General features: G+C 45.9%; 1 protein-coding gene across 1 annotated transcript in view; it reads right to left on the bottom strand.

The window, feature by feature from the left end:
• LOC144139885 (long-chain fatty acid transport protein 4-like) overlaps positions 1-20,359 on the bottom strand; it is a 141,285-nt gene that overhangs the window by 13,333 nt on the left and 107,593 nt on the right. Inside the window, exons 2-6 of the mRNA XM_077672125.1 lie at positions 18,122-18,272; positions 12,990-13,227; positions 10,425-10,586; positions 6,032-6,101; positions 1,482-1,683 (exon numbers count right to left, since the gene is read on the bottom strand). Coding sequence (XP_077528251.1) covers positions 1,482-1,683; positions 6,032-6,101; positions 10,425-10,586; positions 12,990-13,227; positions 18,122-18,272 — 823 coding nt within the window. The remainder of the gene's footprint in view (positions 1-1,481; positions 1,684-6,031; positions 6,102-10,424; positions 10,587-12,989; positions 13,228-18,121; positions 18,273-20,359) is intronic.

Genomic DNA, 20,359 nt, shown 5'->3' with positions numbered 1-20,359 from the left:
AAACTCCGCTACAACGAACTCCGCTACAACGAAATTCCCGCTTCAACGAAGGTTTTTCGATTCCCCGCCCGCATCCCATAGGCCCCAATGTATTAAAACTCCCTCCACAACGAACCACTTTTTTTATTGTTCTCCCGGTTCAACGAAATTTTCCCGGGACACAAGTCACTCGATCTGCAACGGACTGAACCACTCTAACTAATTTTGATAAGTTCTAACAATGTAAATTATTAGTAGCAACATTTTCTCCGAACATCCGGACATCGAGAAGCTGCCGCTTCTCGATGTCCGGATTACCGGCGCCGAGGGCGCTCAAAAGCGGCGGCGGCGGCGGCGGCGGCGGCGGAGGAGGAGGAAACGGCCGAAGCATGGGCAGCTCTCGAGGAAGCCGGCATTGTTCCTGAGAACGTAGCATTGAGCGACTACGTAAATGCCGACGCGGACGTGATCGTCTACGAGGAGCTGAGTGATGCCGAGATCCTCAAGAGTGCTCGCGCAGCCTCCGCCGCCGCCGCCGATTCATCCGACGACGAAGAAGTCGGGCATGGTGTTCTGACGGTCCCGAAGTCAGTGACCGCGTCGCAGGTCATGGACTCCTTGGACGTTTTACGTAGTTTCCTTGGCGCCCATGACGATGATGTCGCCATGCAGCTCCTCGCAGACTGTGAGCAGCGCATTCTCCCGTTGCTCGTGCGAAAGCGCAAACAGTCAAAAATCAGCGATTTTTTCAAGTTTTGGAAATAAAAAGCGCCGTGAGACGCGTTGTGACCGCAAATTACGATATAAACTCCGTGCTATAAAAAGGGTGCTATTTTTGGCGGAGCGAGCTCCAAGCAAGTTGGCAACATTGGGGCGAAAAGGTAGGTGGGAGATTTCACGACGCCAGTTAGACGCCTGCCCTGTTTTCTTTATTTACTGATTTTTCCGCGACAACGAAATTCTCGCTACAACGAACTTTTTCGCGATCCCCGTGAATTTCGTTGTAGCGGAGTTTGACTGTAAAGCTGGACAGCAGAACAATTAAACATTAATTTTGCAAAGGCTGCTATAAAGTGTGCCATGGTGTAGGCCTGTGGGAGCACTTGAACAGGAACATTGGTGACCGAGAATGGCATCTGTGACGTCATGCTTACCAACAGCAGAATGCCTTTACCCCTGCGCTAACCATGGCAGGCCAAAGTGAATACAAACATTTGAGCTCAGAGCCAATTGACCACTCACTAAAGAGGAATTCCTGGCTCAAAAGCATTCCCTCCACTTAAGTGAATAATTCATTCTAATCAAGCCCACTTTCCACTGAAGCTGGCAGTGCCACTGGCTTAATCAGCTACCAAAGCTGAAGAAAAGAAAAAAGAGGGGGAGAGGATTCTGGACTGTACTGTACTGCTGTTACTCACGCACCAGGGAAGGGTGCTGCCATATGTGGGTAAGCACAGACTCCCCAACAGTACTCTGGCGAAGCCAAACGGTGAAGCCCTTACGGTGCAGTCGTATTTGATGCAGTCGTCCCAGAAGCGGGAGGCGGAGAACTTGGAGCGGATGGCGACCGTGTTGCCGAAGAGCAGGGCCTGTCCCACGGCCAGGATGCCGCCGGCCGTGTGGTACAGGGGCAGGGCCGTGTACAGGATGTCGTTGGAGTTGATGGGCATCATGTACTTGGAGGCGGACACCATGGACAGGTACCTGCGGCGGCCATGTAGCAGTGGGGGTCACGAGGAATCAGAAGGCCACACTGGGCCTTTCTATCACTGCTGCTACCATTTGCAGAAATAGGCGCGGTAAAAAAAGGGGCGCAATTCAAACTGTAACTGTGATGCTATCCTGGGAGCGACAGGTGTTCAGGTTCCACTCGCTCAGTTGCGCTTACACAGTAGTGCGACTAAAGCTATAAACCCCTGCTAGTTCGTAAGCTATTAGGAAACAGTACCAGCCAGGTAACCCCACCAAATCATCACGCACAAGCCATACACAAAGTCACATTAACTGAATCCTTTCACCTCAGTTGTGGGCTTGTCAAGCACAGGAGCACCAATACAAAATGCACTTTCAGTGTCTTCAGAGTAACTGGCAATCACGCACACACACACACACACACACACACACACACACACACAAAAAAAAAGAAACTTAACAAGTGGCTTAAATGCACGGGCATCCGCAAACAAACTTGGTATGGATCTTTTGGCTCTTCCCAGGCATATTATATAAAGAGAACTTGCAGCGTTACATGGCCCATAGCCTTATTAAGAACACAAGTTGAAAAAATACTAGAAATGGGACCAGCGTTCGCGATGTTATGTCAGTGACTCGACTATTCTTTTATATTTCTATTTTGTAAATTTCAATTTCTCTCTGACACGAGAAAGAAGCTTTCAAGTTATTTATAGATAAGTATGTTCACTTCCAGGTTACTCAAAAGCCTTCACACATTGTTAAAAGGGTGGCATAAAAACACTAAAGCAAGTCTTTAATTTAATACACAGGTCTTATAAATCTGAACCAACTTTAAAGGGGTTACTATATACTGATACAATTTCCTGCAACTTTTCACATGTGTGAACACGAAATCATCCTATGCATAAAGCACGCAATATCTACTGCAGAAGGTATAACCCTTCCACTGCAGAGTTTTTTTTATGTCTGGTCCTCACTCCCTGTTGGGAACTTTTTTTTTTTTTCATGTTTGTTCTGTGCAAATTCACATTCGTTTTGTTCAAACATATGCTCCACCTGTTGTCTAAAATTTATCCAACACGATCTCTGCATTTAAAAAGACTTCTCACTAGATGGCATAACATGCTCACAATAATTTTGTTCGCACGAATTGACTCGAGAGTGGCCGGAAGTTAGGTAGGTAAAAAGGCAACTTGAGTACAGTAGCCGACCAATTTTTCACACCTGTAGGGGAACGAGGAAGAGTCCGAATAAAAGTCCGAAAAAATAGTCGGCTACTGCATACTCGGGCGTGGCAGGGGGTGAACGTGTGTGGTTGCCCGAGTTATCTCAAGAGTGGCAGTGAAAGGGTTAAGACACTTGTTTATAGGTTGGTTCTGGGTTGTTGGAGTGAACTTTTGAAGAAAATGCAGCTTGGTGGCAAAAAAAAAAAAAACTATAGAAAGCACCTTTTAAGTTTTCCAATGCTCTTCTGTAAAAATTGACACTTGTTTAAGATTTTAACATTACTTGGCACATCACTTGGCATCACGTGTTCCTTAACAGAAATGGGTTACCATTCCTTTTCACCGTACAGACACTAAATATAAAAACTTCTGGCTTTGCAAGTGAGCGAGCAGCATCCTATCCCACACCAATGCACCAAGAAACAAAGCTGCAGCAATACAGCAATGGAAAAAAAAACATGATGCACGTAAGACTCATGCAAATATAAGCTGCCCTGCTTTAACAGGCATCACTGGATAAAGCAAAAATACAGAAAACTGGCTTATAATAAACCTCACCTGGCTGAGGCATTATTATAACTGTACACAAAATTTGCCTGCCCTGAATAATGCCCAGTCATTTTTTTTAAGGGTGAAGGGTGTGCCGGTTGGTGCACACTAAACTTCAACAGAATTAGCACTAGTAGCACTAAAACAAGGGACAAGCAAAACAAGGCACCACAAACATACATGCACAGACCACTTGCTGCAAACACTGTTACAATTAAGGCATAACCGCATGTGGCATCCGTGCATGTGTACACAAGGGGGGAGTGTATTTTCCTAATTCAAGCGAGGAAGTAGATAAAGTCTATCGTTCACAGTGCCCTAGTCTTACTTTACCCTTGTTTGAGCGCTGGTATGTAATTAATTATAATGCCAAAGCAAAGTAACAAACGGAATTTACTGACAGGTGCAAAAGTGAGGCCGTGAAAGCAGCACTAGGGACCTGTAGACTGGACACCCCCTGATCTGCTCATATATCGCAGCATAATCACAACACTGTATATAATGACAGGTGCATAGGAGAGGTAAATCTGTTCCTTGGCGCAAATTTTAAGTGAAGCACCCCAAGAAGCATAGACGGGAACACCGAGTGCCGTATTATCCGCAAAGCTTATAAAACAGTGCTCAGTGCTTTTGTCTATGTTTCTGCTGAAAAACTGCTCAAGCTAGGTATATATAACACCATTGAAGAACTACTACAGGGCCAACAAGCCACAGGGGTCCCGGACTAGGGACTCCTCCTAGAGTTTGTACAGGATCGGCCCTTAAGGCCGCCCCTATCTCTCACTTGTACATAATCTTAATAAATGTTTTTCACCACCACCTACAGCTACTGGACAATTTCTTCTCCAAAGGATCGGATATCCCATTCTTCCTCTTCATCAGGCCCCAAGCCGCATACAAACCACAATCAAAACAAAACATCAGTGTCACTCCTATTCCTCGACCCATGCACCCAGAATTCAACAAGCACTGCCCCATGCGGAAGCGCTACAACACCGGTTCCGAAACGAGACTGGCACCCTCTACATAGATGCGCAAAGCACCCCACTCTTCCGGCACACAGTAGTAGTCGTCAACTCAGGAGGGCACACGATCAATGCCATGACCATCAAGAATATCTCCACAGAAGCTGCAGAAGAAACCACAATCTCCTTAGGCTGCTCCCGCGTTCAAAACTACACTACCATAGTATCCAACTCGCAGTCGGCATGCCGCCACTACCAACTAGGTGAAGTATCTTCTGTGGCGACTTGCATCTTACGGCTATGTTCACAAGACCCAACTTGTATGGATATCAGGTCACAAGTCCCTCCTGGGGAACCAAACAGCTCACTTCGGGCCTCCCCAGTGCACCCCCAAATGCAACGCAGACATACTGCTACACTGCCGCCACCCAACACCCACAAGACTGCCATTTCTGTCCAACCCCCTGCACCTCATATCATATGGTCTAGGAATGCAGCAGCACACCAGCCATCCCCCCCCCCCCCCCCCCCCTCACTCCCTACCCCAGAACAGCAGGAAAGCCTGCTAACCAGCCCAAGCCTTGAAGACCAGACAAGCATGGACACCAGGGTGTCTGGCAGCTAGAGTGCAAGGATTCCTGGACTAAGGAGCTCTCCCACCGGCGAGCAGCCATAACACCTTTCGCTCTGCACAATAAAAGTTTTCATCACCATCATCCAAGTGTCCCTAGCCGTCAAATAAACAATGAGAAAGCTACAGAAAGAGCAATCTTTTGGGCACATTGGGCGAATTTCAGTCCTATGTCTCCACAGTCAGCCCCCTTGATGCATACCATGTAGATTCAGAGCCTGGCAAGTGTTATTAGGCTCTAAAAAGTTGCCCAAACAGCATCCCAAGCAGGAGTGCGTCAATCAACCATAATCCTCACCATGAAAGTCATAAGGGGACCAAACTTTCATAACAAAGCCACTAGGAAAGCAAGTCTGAAAATATTTGTCCGATTCCTGGTAGAAGTATTTTTGATGAGATGATCCCTTACCGTATTTTTGGTATTCTAGGCACCCCTCGATTCTAAGCACCTTCCCCTACTTTTGGGAAAAACAACTGAATAAAAAGTTTGCATGAGAGTCTACGCACCGCGTTTCTAAGAAACCATCCCAAGGTGAATTTTAGACGCTTAAAGGGCCCACGTTGACATTGTGGCCAAGACATTTATGTTTTCAATTGGAAACTACTTCAATGGAACAGAAGACAACCTGCTGGGAGATGCTGAGAGCGGCAGCCCAAGCAGCACAACGGACTTGAATGGTAGTCAGGGTGGCCAAGTATTATACATAAGTGGTGGGTTCACTGTCAGTAATTATTTTTCTCTTGAATGTTTGCAAATAAAATATGATTCCTTGTGCCCGTCTCATAGAGATACGGCCACGAAAAAAAGTGACGGGAGTGTAATTTTAGGTTTTTCGAATCTAAGCACCCCCCTCACTTTGGGCATCACGATTGTGGAAAAAGGGGGTGCTTAGAATCGAGGAAATACGGTATTCTACCACTGTTGTTACCCAGACACACTGCATTTGGGTTCATAGCAAATGGAGTAAAAGATGCTAGGGACCCACCTGCTGTGCTTGATGATAGCTGCTTTGGGGAGGCCAGTTGTTCCAGACGTGTAAATGTACACCAGTTTGTCTGCAAAGGTAGAGATGCCAACACAGTCAACACAATGACACGGGGTTAGTGGTTTGGTCTGGTTTGGTCTGGCTACATCTTTTTTTACGAATCTCTAAATACTCCTTTTTAACAGCAGAGCTGTTTAAGCTCTTGGTAGCGCCGTCCATAAACAGAAAAAATACTAAAAAAATGCCGAGTGCACGTGAGCACGCGTTTCGTTAGGAGTGCCCGGCACCACCCAGGCTTCCACGTGCGCCTGCGCCACATTAGGGGCTTGCTAAAAGAACAGAAGAAATACCGCGCGCACGTGCCAGTCAGAAATTGAGCAAACAGTGTCGCTGACAAAACAACTGTCGTTTGCTCCTGACATCACTCGTTCCGCGTTGCTAGGGGCAACCACCTGCGCTCATAAAACTCGAAATCGCCGCGGCGGCGGAAGAACTTCCTCGGACTTTGTGCCACACACATGAGGGATGGGGCAACCAAAGAAGATCCAGACGCCCAAAGAAGAGGTGGCTTACCAGGAAGCGCACCGCACTGCCAGGCAAGAATGCAATTGCCCAGAAGAACAACAACAACAAGGAATAGTGCAGGTCTTCAACAGCGAGGGAGAGCTCGACGAAGACTTTGCAGCAGCGGACAATGAAGTATATGAAGACTGAAGAGGACACTGTACAAATAAAGCCCTTCAATACTTTACTTTGCATTCGATTTGGTCTTCTGCTGACAAGTGCTATATATATATATATATATATATATACACAGGGTAAATGGTTGTGAGTGACTTATATGGCGCTCGTCGAGTTTAGCTTAGTGAGACGAGCACAGCTCTGCTGTGACATCAGGCTTGCACCGTTGTTCAAACTGGATGTGATCTTTTTTCGCTATTTCGAAATAAGTACAGGCAACAGCTTAAATAAAGGGTTGCTAGATGAGCCGTAAAAATTGTTTAATTACCTTACCGGATTAAAGTGCAGAGTGCGTAAGCCATGATCTATGTTTTTTTGGCCAATTTATAACCTTTTTTCAACAAGAAGAGTAAGTGGCCTTGAAAGCACCCTCAAACCATTGTCCCCGAAATTTTGCTCATGTAAGCTATGAGCAACACAGCGCGAAAAAAGACCAGGGACAAGACGAAGACTACAAAGTTTGTTTGTAGTCTTTGTATTATCCCTGGACTTTTTTCGCACTGTGTTGCTCATGGATTACCAACTAGCTGGAACCCTCGCGCTTTTAGATGTAAGCTACCACAACCCATTGGCAAGTCAGCTAATTTCTGACATGTTCATCCAGCACAACCGGCGTGTGAAGAACAAACCAGAAGCCCCTATTAATCATGAAGTTGGTAAAAATTAGCATTTTGAAACGATAAGATAATACGAAAGCACTTTGCAGATCAGTGGGACGTCATTACAACACTTGGCGCAGCAACGGTAAATTGCGCATAGCTTTCTCTTCTGCAGCCCATTAAGATAAACGAAAGCCTTGTACTTCCAGTGAATAGTCAAGTAATATGGATTGCATAGGTTAAAATGAGTTAAACGCACACTGCAACTAACAATAAGACTGACAAATTCATCTCAGTGTCTCTTTAATGGCATCCATGCTAACTCCTGAAGCAACACTGAGGGCTCAGTAACTTTTTTTATTTCAACGGAAAGATCACAACTACAAATGATGCCTTGTTCATTTAGCAATAAAAAAAATACAATTCACGTTTCTCTCTCTCCCTCGTTTCCCTCTAATTTTAGGCGATACAATTGAGCGCACCACCCAGTGCTGAACAAACGCCTAGCCTAGGCTAGGTGAACAACCCTACTGAACCTCTTAGCTGCTGCCATCTAACAGAAGGTGTTGAAAATAAGACGCGCAGTTGACCAGAGTAGTTAGAGTAATTCTGACAGCTGCATGGTTTCAACTAGCAATCTATTGCATGCAAAAAAAAAAAAAAAAGAAAGAAAATTCCCCCTCCCGGGACCCCATGACGGTATGCAATTTGGTGGCTCTTCCCGCTACCTATTTTATATGCCGTATAAACTATTGCAAGGGCCGCAGCCAGCCCCCCCCCCCCCCCCCCCCCCCCCCCTTCCCCCATTTTTTTTTTATATCAAGGGGTGGATTTTCGCGATGTGGCCCCTGCGCTAGTTCACCCTACCTGCGCGGATCAATGAAGTTTTTTATTTATTTTTCAAGTTGGCGAAAAACGTGTGATTTACTACCGTAATTTGCGCACGCATTATTTTCCAGTCTGTTTTACAATATGCCGCTTTTTCGCAAAAAAAAAAAATGTACGCTAAATCAGGTTATGTCATACTGAAAAACAAACCTTGCTCGTTTTGCGCTGCGCGCACCTCCTCTCTCTACGCCACCGCGCGCATATGACAGGCTTGAACACATCGGCGCGCGGGCAGCCGGCAGTGAGGATATGAAGGAGAACAAACAGTTGTTATTGAGAAGGCCCTGCTCTGAGCTGCGCGAGGCGCCTGTACCCTGACACATTTTTCGCGCGCTGACATTGAAGTTCAGGCACGCGAAGCGCGCAATGTTCCAGGGCAACGTTTCAAACGACATTTAACTTGAATGATACCGCGTAAATGCCTAAGTACTTTCCCACCGCCACCATGTGACGTTGCGATGAACGCACATACCGTATTTTGAAGCGCTAACTCACACCAATAATTTCAGCATAAAAGTTGGAAAGCGTGCGGGTAACACGCAAACTGCACACCCCAAGGTGCAGCTTTACCGCAATGCGCACCGCGCCGTAGTGCACTGTCACAGCGGTCGTTGCAAACTCTACACCGTTTTATTCCAGCCGGCGTACAGTTAAAAGCGCAAGTTTCGCTGCCAAGTACGGGACACGGCGATATCCTATCTCTACCGCGAGCGCGCTCGTTTTCCAAGGTCAGTAGCCGCCGCCGTGGTGCGGAAGTGAAAGCGTGCATACGGATCAGATAACAGGGGCTCTCAGACAGGGAACTATATATCTACAAGCAATCAACTCAGTAGATGTGCCTTTCCATACAGCGATGTGGCTTCTACAGGCTGTATTTTTTTTTCCCCGATTGCAAGAGAGGGGTGATGCGCCGTGCACGCCCGGGTAAACAAAGTTAGATGGCCACTAACACGTTCGTATTTATTATGTTGTTTATCATGTTGGTTTATTTTTAACCTGAGACTTGTTTTGCGCTGGTTTTATCCATTATAGACTTGTCTTGCAAAAAAGCCCTGACGATGCTTTGTTGCAAGACACTGCGGCCATGCGGTGAGGTCATCTTCGGCCAATCTTTTTTGCACAATAAAAGAACTAAAGGAACGTTATTTCATCAAAATAATGGTGCCGTGTGAAGCCATCTTAGAGTAACCTTTTTTTACACAATTAGAGAAATAAAGGCACGCTATTTCACCGAAATAATAGGGCCGTTTTATTCAGAAAGAAAAAGCTCTACAAATTGAGGGGAAAATATTTTTCGGTAAATTTGGTACACTTGTCTTTTTTTTTCACGGTACGGAAAGGGTTAAGAAATATTTCAAAACACGTCTTGACAGCGGCCGGCGCGTGTTGAAAGTCGGTGCGCGGTCTTTAAAAATAGTTTCGAAATGTTTTTCTTTTGTATGTTGTTGTTTCGTTTTCGAAACATCACGTTCCAAACTTCGGGGGTAAGGCCCTTGCATCAGTTTATACGGCATGCACACTGGCATCAACAATGGGCGATATCTTTGAAATACACCCACATAAAACTGTTCATTGTACTTCTGCACCAATGCAAATGATTCGACCAAAATCAAAACTCAAACAAACCTAATTACCGACTGTGGCACTGATGCAGCCTATTCAGTTATGTTTAAAAACTGAAGTTAGTGTCTTTATTATATGCTCACCAAGAGTTTAGAAATACATTTATTTTATATTTTTATGTCCTTACTTTGTTGTTGTTTTAAAAAGAAAAACTGGTTAAATTTAAGCTCCTCCCATCACATTTCCTATTCCCAACTTGTGACGTCAGAAATTGTTGTTAGGAAAAATGCGAGGTAGCGATATCTGCGTTCATAGTTTTGGCATTTTCTGAGTTAATAACCAATTGCTCAAAAATTAGAGAGTGACGTAGGCAACGACACACGAAAGAACGACGGGACAAGCGCTCTGGTGCACCAACTTGCCCAACAGCTAGTTTTAATAAGCAATTGCTGCTGCTAAAAATGACGTATTTGTGTTCCCAGCGTAGCAATAGCTACCGATAAATAAAAATAGTGCAGGAAACAGACTTGCGATGACTTTTTGCCCTGAAAGGCTCCTCTTTTATCAATATTCCATTGCCAAGCAAAACGCATGTTGCTCACCATGGATGCTGCCCTTGAAGTCAATGTCCGCTGGAACTGCCGAGCTGTTCTTGATTAGCTCCTCCAGGTCAACAGCTGGCAAGGGCTGGGTGTCGCAGGCTCCATAGACGTAGTAGTGGTAGTCGCCCTTTTCCATGAGAGAAGGGGCCACATCCTTCATGGCTGCACACATTGGAATGCCATCAGTGGGGCCAATCCTATGCATCTTGGGTTTAACAAGGAGAGACTGTTCATCCTAAACACTGCTGGGAAACACACTCCAAGCTTTTCCAGATGGCAGCCAAATCGAGCTGCAAGCATGTCTCATCAAAGTTCAAATTTTGGTTCTACGCACCGAAGCTACACCTAGATTAGCCACGGTGGAGGACTGAAGTTAAACTATAGGCCACCTGGTGATCTTTAACGTGTCCCAATAAGAAAAACCAGCTGTTTTGGCTAGGAATGAACATACTAGCATGCTCAGTAGTTAGTATATTGGGTCACTGTGGCAGGTACGTCTTAGCAAAGACATCTCGTGTGTGCTTTCAAGAGAACTGGAGAAGCTACCGCCACACGCAGTCAGTGGTATTCAAGCAGCCCCCCCCCCCCCCCCCCTTCCTCTAAGAAAAATTAGAACAACTGCTGTGACAGCTGACTCGAACAATTTTGTTAAAAACTTTATTTACACACCAGATGAGTAAGTAAAGGGTTATAACTTGCCTTGCCCAGTACACAAGTGATAATTTTTGCCCGGGGGAAATTATTTGGGTCAACGTGACAAGAGCCTTTAGGAGAACATAAAGAGCCCTGTTAGGGACAACATGCCTGCTTTGGACACTAGCGAATATAGTGCCACAAGTTTGAAGCCAATATACTTGCTACCTCGAGGCCAATCCTATGTATCTTGGGTTTAACAAGGCAGGAAAAGCTCTAACTTTTAATGGAAAATGGAGTAACTAAGCGGTATGTCAAATAGTAGATAAAGAGATAAGGAAAATTCTTTCATAAAACCTCAACAGTTCAACGTGATGGTAATGATGTAAATTTGAGAATGACAAGCCGTTTGTGTACCTAGCTGTAGGACCCCAAACAAGTCAGAAGGCCTTTGGGTCAGTGCCATAGGCAGAGGGGAGTTCATAACATGTGAACGTCCCTGTCTGCCTATGCCACTGCTTCATGCAATATTGGGAGCCACAGTGTACAGGACTCTGCCAGTATGCCACAACAAGAGCTGAACCAAATGTAATAGAGACTTCTCTGGCAAGACGGAGCTACGAAAACTGGAAGTTTGGAAATGAGGTCGCCATGATGCCATAAAACCTGGCACTGCCCCTCATTGAAACAGCAATAGCAACTGATTGATTGTAGGGTTTGAAGCACCGACGCTACACAGATGATGAGGTGGGCTGTAGTCGAGGGCTCCGGATTAATTTTGACCACCTGGGGATCTTTAACGTGCACCAAAATCTCAAACACACGGGCCTTTTCGCTTTTCACCTATATCAGAGAAGCAGCCGCCGCGTCCGGGAATCGAAACCGCGTCCTTGTGCTCAGCAGCACAGAAACAGCAATAGCAAAAACTGTTTGCTACATGCTGCATGCTGATACTATTCAAGACCAAGTATCTGGCACTGAATTCTGGCCTCTAATGCCAGTAACTTGTGTCGGCATTACATCCCTAAGCTTAGCGTAATGTTCGCAATGCACTCTGGGAGCAAGTAGCCATGCAAGAGTAAACAAGCACTTCCCTAGCACTCACGCCAGAATGCCTAAATAGTCATGAGTGATTGTCGAGGCTGCAAAATCCTACAAATCAGCTTGTGGCCATTTTTCCAGAAGTATGTATAGCTCCAACGATGCCAGGTCACTGTGGATACATTACATTTGCCCATCGTGAAATGCAATGCCCATTTTGAAATACCGTGCCAGTGTATGTGCATGTATAAATTTGTTTTCTAGGGGAAAAGTACTATACAAGGCACTAGAGTTGAATCTCGATTTAGCAATGTCATTGGGATGCTCAAGTCAAATCAGGAACTTTGCAAAATCTAGGAAGCATTGAGCCTACTCTGAGCAACTGCGGGGGAATTGGAATCTGTTCATTAATTTGGAAAATCCACAAAAACAGGTTTCGAAAAATCAGGATACAACTGTAAAACCAATGCAAGTCAGAAACAGAATGAAGCAAAATACTGGCAAAAAAGAAAAAAAAATCTCTTTCCACTCTATTTGCTTGCCACAGATGCGGCTGCATAAGAAGCGCGACACCCCCATTCTTCCTAAAGATGTATACTGCCACGTGGAAATAAGGTCGCCATGCCTTTTGGCTTTTTTGTGCCTTTTGGCTTATTAATTTCAAGCTGTGTGGCATTGCCACAGCCATTGCTAGCTTTGGCAACAATGCTCGTGCACACGGTACCCTCAAAATGTCACACTGGCCTTAGTGTGCCCATTACCGAGTCCCTGAAAAATGCAACCCCGAAAGGTTTCAACCACATCACAGCTTGACAGAGTCACAGAGAAGGCGTTGCAGCAAACAGATGCAGGTCATACGAGGTGCCTTCCCGAGGCGTCCAAAGGCCTCACCATTGGCCTGCTCCTTGCCAAAGACGATGGCCTTGGCGTTGATGCAGGTGAGCGAGTGGAGCAGCGGGTCGGACTTGAGGTTGGTGTTGACCAGGGCGGCCACAATGCCCACTTTGGACAGGCCCAGCCAGAGCATGACAAACTCGGGCCGCGAGTCCATAAACACAGCCACCTCATCACCGGGCCGCAGTCCCTGCTGCAGGAAGCAGTTGGCCACCCGGTTCGTGAAGTCATCCACCTGCACAAGGGGGGAGGAGGACAGGCTCAGCTGTTGCCGCACCACACTTGTAGGGAGAAATCGTACCTGTGCCTCCTTGTGGTAGCACTGTTTCTTTCTTTTTCAATGCCCAAATGCCCCTTGGGCTAAAGATAACCAAATAAATGCCTAAATGAGTAGCTAAGACTGCATGCAGGACAATAAATTACGAGAATGCAAAGATAAAGCAGGGTACTGGAGTCGTTCAAGCAGGCAACACGTGAAAGCACTGCATGCACGCAATGCTGAGAATGTAGTGATGTTATCTAGTTCATTAACAGTCGAAAAGACATCTTTGAAAGTTACCTAGCATTGTGAAATGTACTTCCACAGAGTTTGTATTACAGCAGAACAATTTCCAACCACCCAAGTGAAGTAACATGGAAGCAAAGGAAAGCTAAACAGCTTTCTTAAAACTTGGCAGTAAAAAAAAAAAACTCTCCTTATCCATGATTCTAACCTGCAATCCCTTCCAGTCCAGGGCAGTTACCGATGCAGCTCACCAAGAGACTAGCCATCAGTAACATGAGAGAAAATTTATTGGTACATTGACCAGACACAGGGGCTGGACGAGCACTTTAGAGGACATCTCTGAATACAGTAAAGCTACTATAAAGTTTTTAAGGAAGTCAGAGCTTTCTTTCTGTAGCCATTAGGCCAGTGCCGGCCTTAGGGGTGGGCGACCAGGGCGGTCGCACAGGGCGCCGGAGAAAAGTGGGCGCCTACCTGCACTGAATGCCCCCCTCCCCCATCTCCCTCCCTCTACTGTCCACCCGGCTCTGTCCTCCATCCATCAAAAGAAGAGACTACAGCGGTGCACTTTGATGTGAGGGAGAAAACGCCTGTGTCCAAATAATCCCAAATTATCAATCTTATACCGAGAAACATAGACCCACAATTTCACACCAAAATGAGGGCGCGAAGGTGGAATTAGCCTTCCGAGAAACCGCCTGAGGAGGCTTCGGGAGATTGTATTCACAAAACTAAATCGAGGGTTACTTTTGCTTTCCGACACTTATGCTGGAACAAAATGCTGAAACAAGAACAGAACATATGCTGAAAGGGTGCCTTGTCGCAAAGTTATCAGTCTGAAAAGTAAGCTATATTTAAGGCAGAAAATTGAATTGATGTTATTTTTGAGTAAAGAATGATTTTTTTGCTACTATTGTTACTTTGTACATGAGTCTAACATTATTTTAAAGCCCAGGTTGGTTTTATTTTAAGAGAGGCAAAAAGAATTAAATCTTCATTTATCGAGTAGAGGCTGATGTTATGGGCTTTGTCCCGTGGAAGGCATCCCCGGGATTTTTTGGCTCCAATTGAAATCTGCTCCCTCTCGTATTGCAAGCAAACAGAAGAAAAATTTTATTACAGCCACCCGTGAGTATACAGCTGTCTCCTCTTATGCACATTTCTAAGCAGGGCTGTTTGCTAAAGAAAAGACAGGCAGATGTGCTTAAATTGCTGACATGTGTTGAACGTTTTAAAGAGCAACAGAAGAAACTGAAGAATTCTCCTTAAAGCCCAAGATAATGCCTATATTTTCATGCTAGGCTAACTACCCTCATCAATCCTGACAAACCTCACATGTCTGCAACATTACTTGAGGAGGTTTTCCTCATATTGACACCAATCATTTGTCCCCGACTTTTGCCCATGTGTGTGAGGAAAAGTGGTGCACCAACCTCAGACCGCAGCCGAGACACTTTTATACAGCCTCGAATAAATTCACGATTATAAAAATAATATATGTACATTTTCTATGTAAAAGCCAAGAGATTCCCCTACTCCACTGTCACCAAGTTTAACGCTGAAACTTTGTCCTTCTGTCAACATGTTACATGACGTGTCTACGTGGAGCTGGCGCACCTGCTGCTGTAGTTCTTTAGTACTAGGACCCCCCCTTCCGCATTTCACCGCTGTTTCCTTGTCTGTCTGGTTCTCTGCACAGCACGGTTAACCAATGAGGAGGCGCACGTACATGGTGCTGTAGAAAAATCCATAATTTAATGGGCGTATTCATTGAAAGAAAAACGAACGGATGCTTATCGGTCCCTTCAGTACGGAGATCTTATTGCTCCTGAAATTTGAAAGTAGCCACAGCACCACTTGTTTCGAGAAAGAGAGACAGAGAGAAGCTCTTAATTGAAAAAGGAAACGCAGAGAGGTTTACCAAAATGCGTACGTCGACATGCTACTCTACAGGAAGGGGAATGGGGAAAAGATAAATTAGTAAAAAGAAGAGTAGCAGGGGAAAGGAGAAAATAAAAAAGATAGCATCATATAGAAGGGCAGTGGATATATTGGGGACTGTCTGCACTAATGCGGGCCTTAATATGTCTCACCGACGCCAATATCTTCAAGTACTTGTTTCGTTTTAATGCCAGTCATATTTGTGCCTCCAACTCTGGTTGGGTGCTTGCAAAGGCTTAAAATCAGACAGCCAAAATCAGACAATCAGACAATCTTGGGCTTCACTAGTGCATGCTAGCTCTTTGATGAATGGCTGCACTTGCCTGGCACTTTGGTTAATAAAAGGAACCTTTTTTTTTTTTTCTTTTTTACTGGCAAGCCTCTTTTCGTTTGTGCATTTTAAGCAGCATTATCTGCTTGAAATGTACATTATTTGTGACCTGATCAGACCCTAGTCACAGTCATGCATGAGAACCTAATTCAGGCTGGCGCGTTGATTTGCTGTGCCCGTTGCAGGCTTCAGCAAACGAAATACATAGCTCGGGTGAATGAACTGTCAAACACAATTTCGTCTTACGATTGGTTATCCTCCCAAAAAGCGAGAAGAATCAATTGCAAAATGGTAATTATAAAAAAATCTACCATCCGTTCTTAAAGAAAGTTGAGCGAAGCGTGAAAACTACGATTTTTTGTGCGCTAATTACACGCAACTACGAATGACCTAAATTTACACCGATACGTGATTTATGAGATATATACTATTGTACTCCTTCTTCATAATCGATGAATGTATTGGCTTATCCAGAACCTTCCCTTTTTCACGATTCTCAACTGAACTTTTTAAGACAATAGAAGCCCAGTTTCACGCATGCAGAGTCGTCGTAGCGTGTATTTGTCGTGTGATTTGTTTCGGCATACTTTTGATAGCGCAAAGAGTTAGAGCCGTTTTCTGTAATGATACTCCCTCCACAGATGGCCATGCTGCACTGCAGAACAAGCAATGTGGGGAAGCCAGCTTACAAAAAGACCAGGCGTACATCAATACCCTGAAAGTTGGCTTCACCTCTGAACCCAAATGAATTGCTTGGAAGACATTTTTCAGGAGCAATCTCCGTTTTGTATCAGAATATGAAGGCGCTAGGATCTTTTTTTATATTTTTACGAGAGATTTTCGGTCGGCCAACAAGTCTATAGGGAAATGCATTAGTTTTTTGGCAGGACGCCATCGTTCCCACCAAGAAAGTTTTCGGTTTAAAATAAATTCAGTGTCCTCCCTCCCTGGGAAGAAGGATGGCCTGCGAAGCTGTGATGCCGAGCCTCAATGTGAGCGACAATATGGTTTTACCGGGGCACAGTCCAAGGAGTGCACATAACAAAACACGCGTTTGTTTGCAATTTGCGATTTAGCATACTTCCTAGTTGATTACCAGAATGAAACTTACACGGACTAGAGTTTTATTCCGGCGGACTAACATGGGCTGTCCGTTTCCCTCCCGTAGAAGCCATTGTATGGGCAGCAGATGGGAATTCTCCAATATTCACAACTTCACTGTGAAGTGTGTAATTTTGAAACGTAAATTAAATTTCGCGTAACAGTAGAGCTGTCTTGGCGGCAAATTGTCATATAATTGAGTTTGGGATGGTTTTGATAAAACAGGAGTTACAGCCGTTTTCTCTTAAATTACGCTCCCTTTGTGGACGGACATATGCTTCACTGTGCAGCACACAATGTGGAAAATATAGCTTACAATTAAAGTCCTATTAAAGTCGTCTTCACCTCTCAGCAAAAATTCATTGCAGATAAGACATTTTTTTTTCAGGGGCAATATAAGCGTGTTATATCAAATTGTGAAGGCCATAGGCCGTTTTTATTACTTCTTATGATTTTTTTTTTCTTACGCTGAAGGTGTGGCGCACAGTTTTACGATTACACGGATTTTAATGGGCGCCGCAATATATGGCGTTACGCTCGCGTGGTATCCTTGTCTACACCGCTCTGTAGTCGGAGAGTTTGCTGGATCCTAGTTATAGACAGTTTCAGCTTGACAGGCGGGGGGGAAGGGGAGAGAGAGAGAGAGAGAGAGAGAGAGAGAGAGAGAGAGAGAGAGAGAGAGAGAGAGAGAGAGGGAGGGAGAGGGAGAGGGAGAGGGAGAGGGGCGCCTTGGAAGCAGTTCATTCGCACAGGGTGCCGAATGAAGTAAGGCTGGCCCTGCATTAGGCTGCATTTAGGTGGTTGCTTTTCTTCTGTCACCTAAAAGAATTCCCTGGAATACATTTAGTGCTGTAGGGCAAGCATGCTGCACGCGATTCATTGCACTCAAAATATCATTTTTCTTGGCTTCAGAGGCTTGTACCTTCTGCAAGCTTCTCCACTTCGAAGTGCAGCTTGTCCTGTCATGCTGCTCTTATGCACTCAAGTACCACGTAGGCGTCCAGGAAGAAGAAAGCGCTGTTTTCCACACATGGGGACAATTTTGAAATACGTTTCTGAACTGCGTTACTGTTCACCAGGGAATGAATGAAACAACCAGCAGACGCGAGTGCTTTGTTGGCAGCTTACGCGTGTGCGGATCAAGCTGCAGGTGAAAGAGCAGGCTGTTCTTTTAAGCCCATCCAGAATAAATCGCGGGCAACCCCCGTGGGGCAAGGCAAAAGGACGGCACGCAATGCCGCCACCGCTCACCTGCTTGAACGTCCACCGATTGTGCTCCATGATGAAGCACACCTTGTCCAAGTTGCGGCTGGCCACGCTCTGGAAAACCATGGGCACCGTGCGATTTGCTTTGAGGCATGATTTGAAGTATAGGCTCGTCTTGGTGATCCGGATCAGGCCCCTGCAGGACAAAGGGTGGCAAACTTAGCAGCGCCACGCAATGGCTCATCACTCGAGGAGGTAATCAAAATGTGGATCATCCCCAGTGAGCATGCGCCACACAAGATGCGCTGCAGGACAATCTACGTGAACCATTTCTGCTTCAAGCCCTATATCATGTGGCATCTTTGCAGGAATCCCGCTTCAAACGGATACAGACGCGCTGCCATTTCATGTGCAAGCCTAGTGTACTCTGAAAGCATCAGCGGATTTTATTTTATCAACCAAACCACACTTGATGTGTGACCTGTGGCCAGGGCCGTACCCAGAAATTTTTTTCGGGGGGTGTTATGAATTTTGTGAAGGGGGTAATTTGGCTGAAAGCAACAGTAAGTATTGTTTACGTGCTGCCTGGAAAAAATTTCGGGAAGGGTTCGAACCCCCAAACCCCCCCTCTGGGTACGGCCCTGCCTGTGGCTATGTGGAGAGCTACTTGTGTGAGCAAAATATAAAATTCCTTGCACTCCACACAGTCTGGACGTGCCAGACATTCCCTTCAGGCACAGGATCCCTCGTCAGAAAACTACGTACTGCTTCAGTACCTCCCTACATCACATCCTCCCCCTTCCACAGTCCCTGTCGCCAGTGCACTACAGGGATGCAAGACATAAACTAGCCAGAAGTAATCTGGGCAGCAGCAGAAGTATGTAGAACAATATCTGTATATAGTTCAGGCGCTGGTGTTAGACTAGCCCTGGGCTGCTTGTGGCACAAAAAGAAGCAGAACGACGCAAGAGCTGTACGTGGACTTATCAGAGACGCTCAACGTTACGAGCAGGAATAAACGTTTATTGGAGCAAAGTTGTTTGCTTGATCACCAGGTGGTCACAATAAGAAATACTAAAAATTCACAGTTAATTGCTCCTTCGAAGGCACTGGCCAGCGGCCGTGGAACTGGTTAGAACGCCGGAGCCAAGCATGCATTCGTGACGCCATAAAATTCACACGAAGGCTCTTCGTAACTCTGAACGTATTGACTGCAGCGTATCGCACACCACGTGACTACAGCGTTGCCCACGCTTCACACAGGGTAGCGGAACACGCAGCAGAGGAAAGGCACGCGCGATTTGGCTTTGACGCTTCCTCGACCAGGCGCGACGGCGAGACGCGCAACTAGCGCAACCGCGCGAACTCCCATCAAAGCCGGCGAAAAAACAGCGCGTCAGACAGACAGACGTGTGGGGAACCACCAGAGGGTGAGGTGCGTCGGCTTTCTTCCTCCAGGCTAAAGAAAAACCAGTTTACCGCGCGAGAAAAGCGCTTGCACTCTTTGTTTTACAGCTCCCGCTCTCCCACCGAGCTGCTGAGGCGAAGGAGAACGCTGTGCGTAGACCGGCTGCCGGATCACGCGAAGGCGAGAGAGAGAGAGAGACGCGCAGGAATCTCGACCCAAGTCAACGGCGGTCCAGGGAGAAAAACTACGCGGGGTGTAGAAACACTACGCTGAATACAGCAAAGTAAGCTATGTCTGCAAGGTGCCTGAGCGGCTTCCGAGGTAATAAACTAAAGCATTTCGCCATACACCACGAAGTCAGCTACATCTGTAAGGTGCGCGATCGGATTCGCGCGGGAATAAACCAGCATGTCACCATGGCACCTGCGGCGGTTCGAATTGTGATGATGCTGCCGTATAATGGGCGCTTCAGCTCATAGTAACACGCATTTTCTTGTCAGGTGCGCATGTGAGCTAAATGCGCGCTCCTGTATTGACGGCGAACTAAGGCTACACGAATCTTGCCACAGGCTGCGTAGATCTTTCTTTCTTTTTCTTTTTCTTTTTTGAAACGTGACTTAACGTTACTTCACCCAATTCAACTTGTAATTAAAATTTTGCGGTAGGCGTCGGGGAACCGACTTTCGAGATCATTTATATTCGCCGTGACATTGGTTGGTGAAGGGATAGCGAGCACAGACAGAGAATTAAGGGTTTGCGCTTGGCAGGCATTTACTTCAGTGACGTCACAGCGACCATGAAATAGTAAAAGCTCACTCAGGTGTACCCCCAAGGTCTCCAACCCACGAAGGTTTGAGGCACGGCAGCTCTCTTTG

This window comes from Haemaphysalis longicornis, unplaced genomic scaffold, assembly GCF_048455015.1.
Source record: "Haemaphysalis longicornis isolate Haplotype H1 unplaced genomic scaffold, Haemaphysalis longicornis Haplotype H1 scaffold_1, whole genome shotgun sequence".
In the NCBI taxonomy this organism is placed as follows: domain Eukaryota; kingdom Metazoa; phylum Arthropoda; class Arachnida; order Ixodida; family Ixodidae; genus Haemaphysalis; species Haemaphysalis longicornis.
Note: the sequence above shows the minus strand (reverse complement) of the source record. Positions and strands in the feature narration are given on the sequence as shown.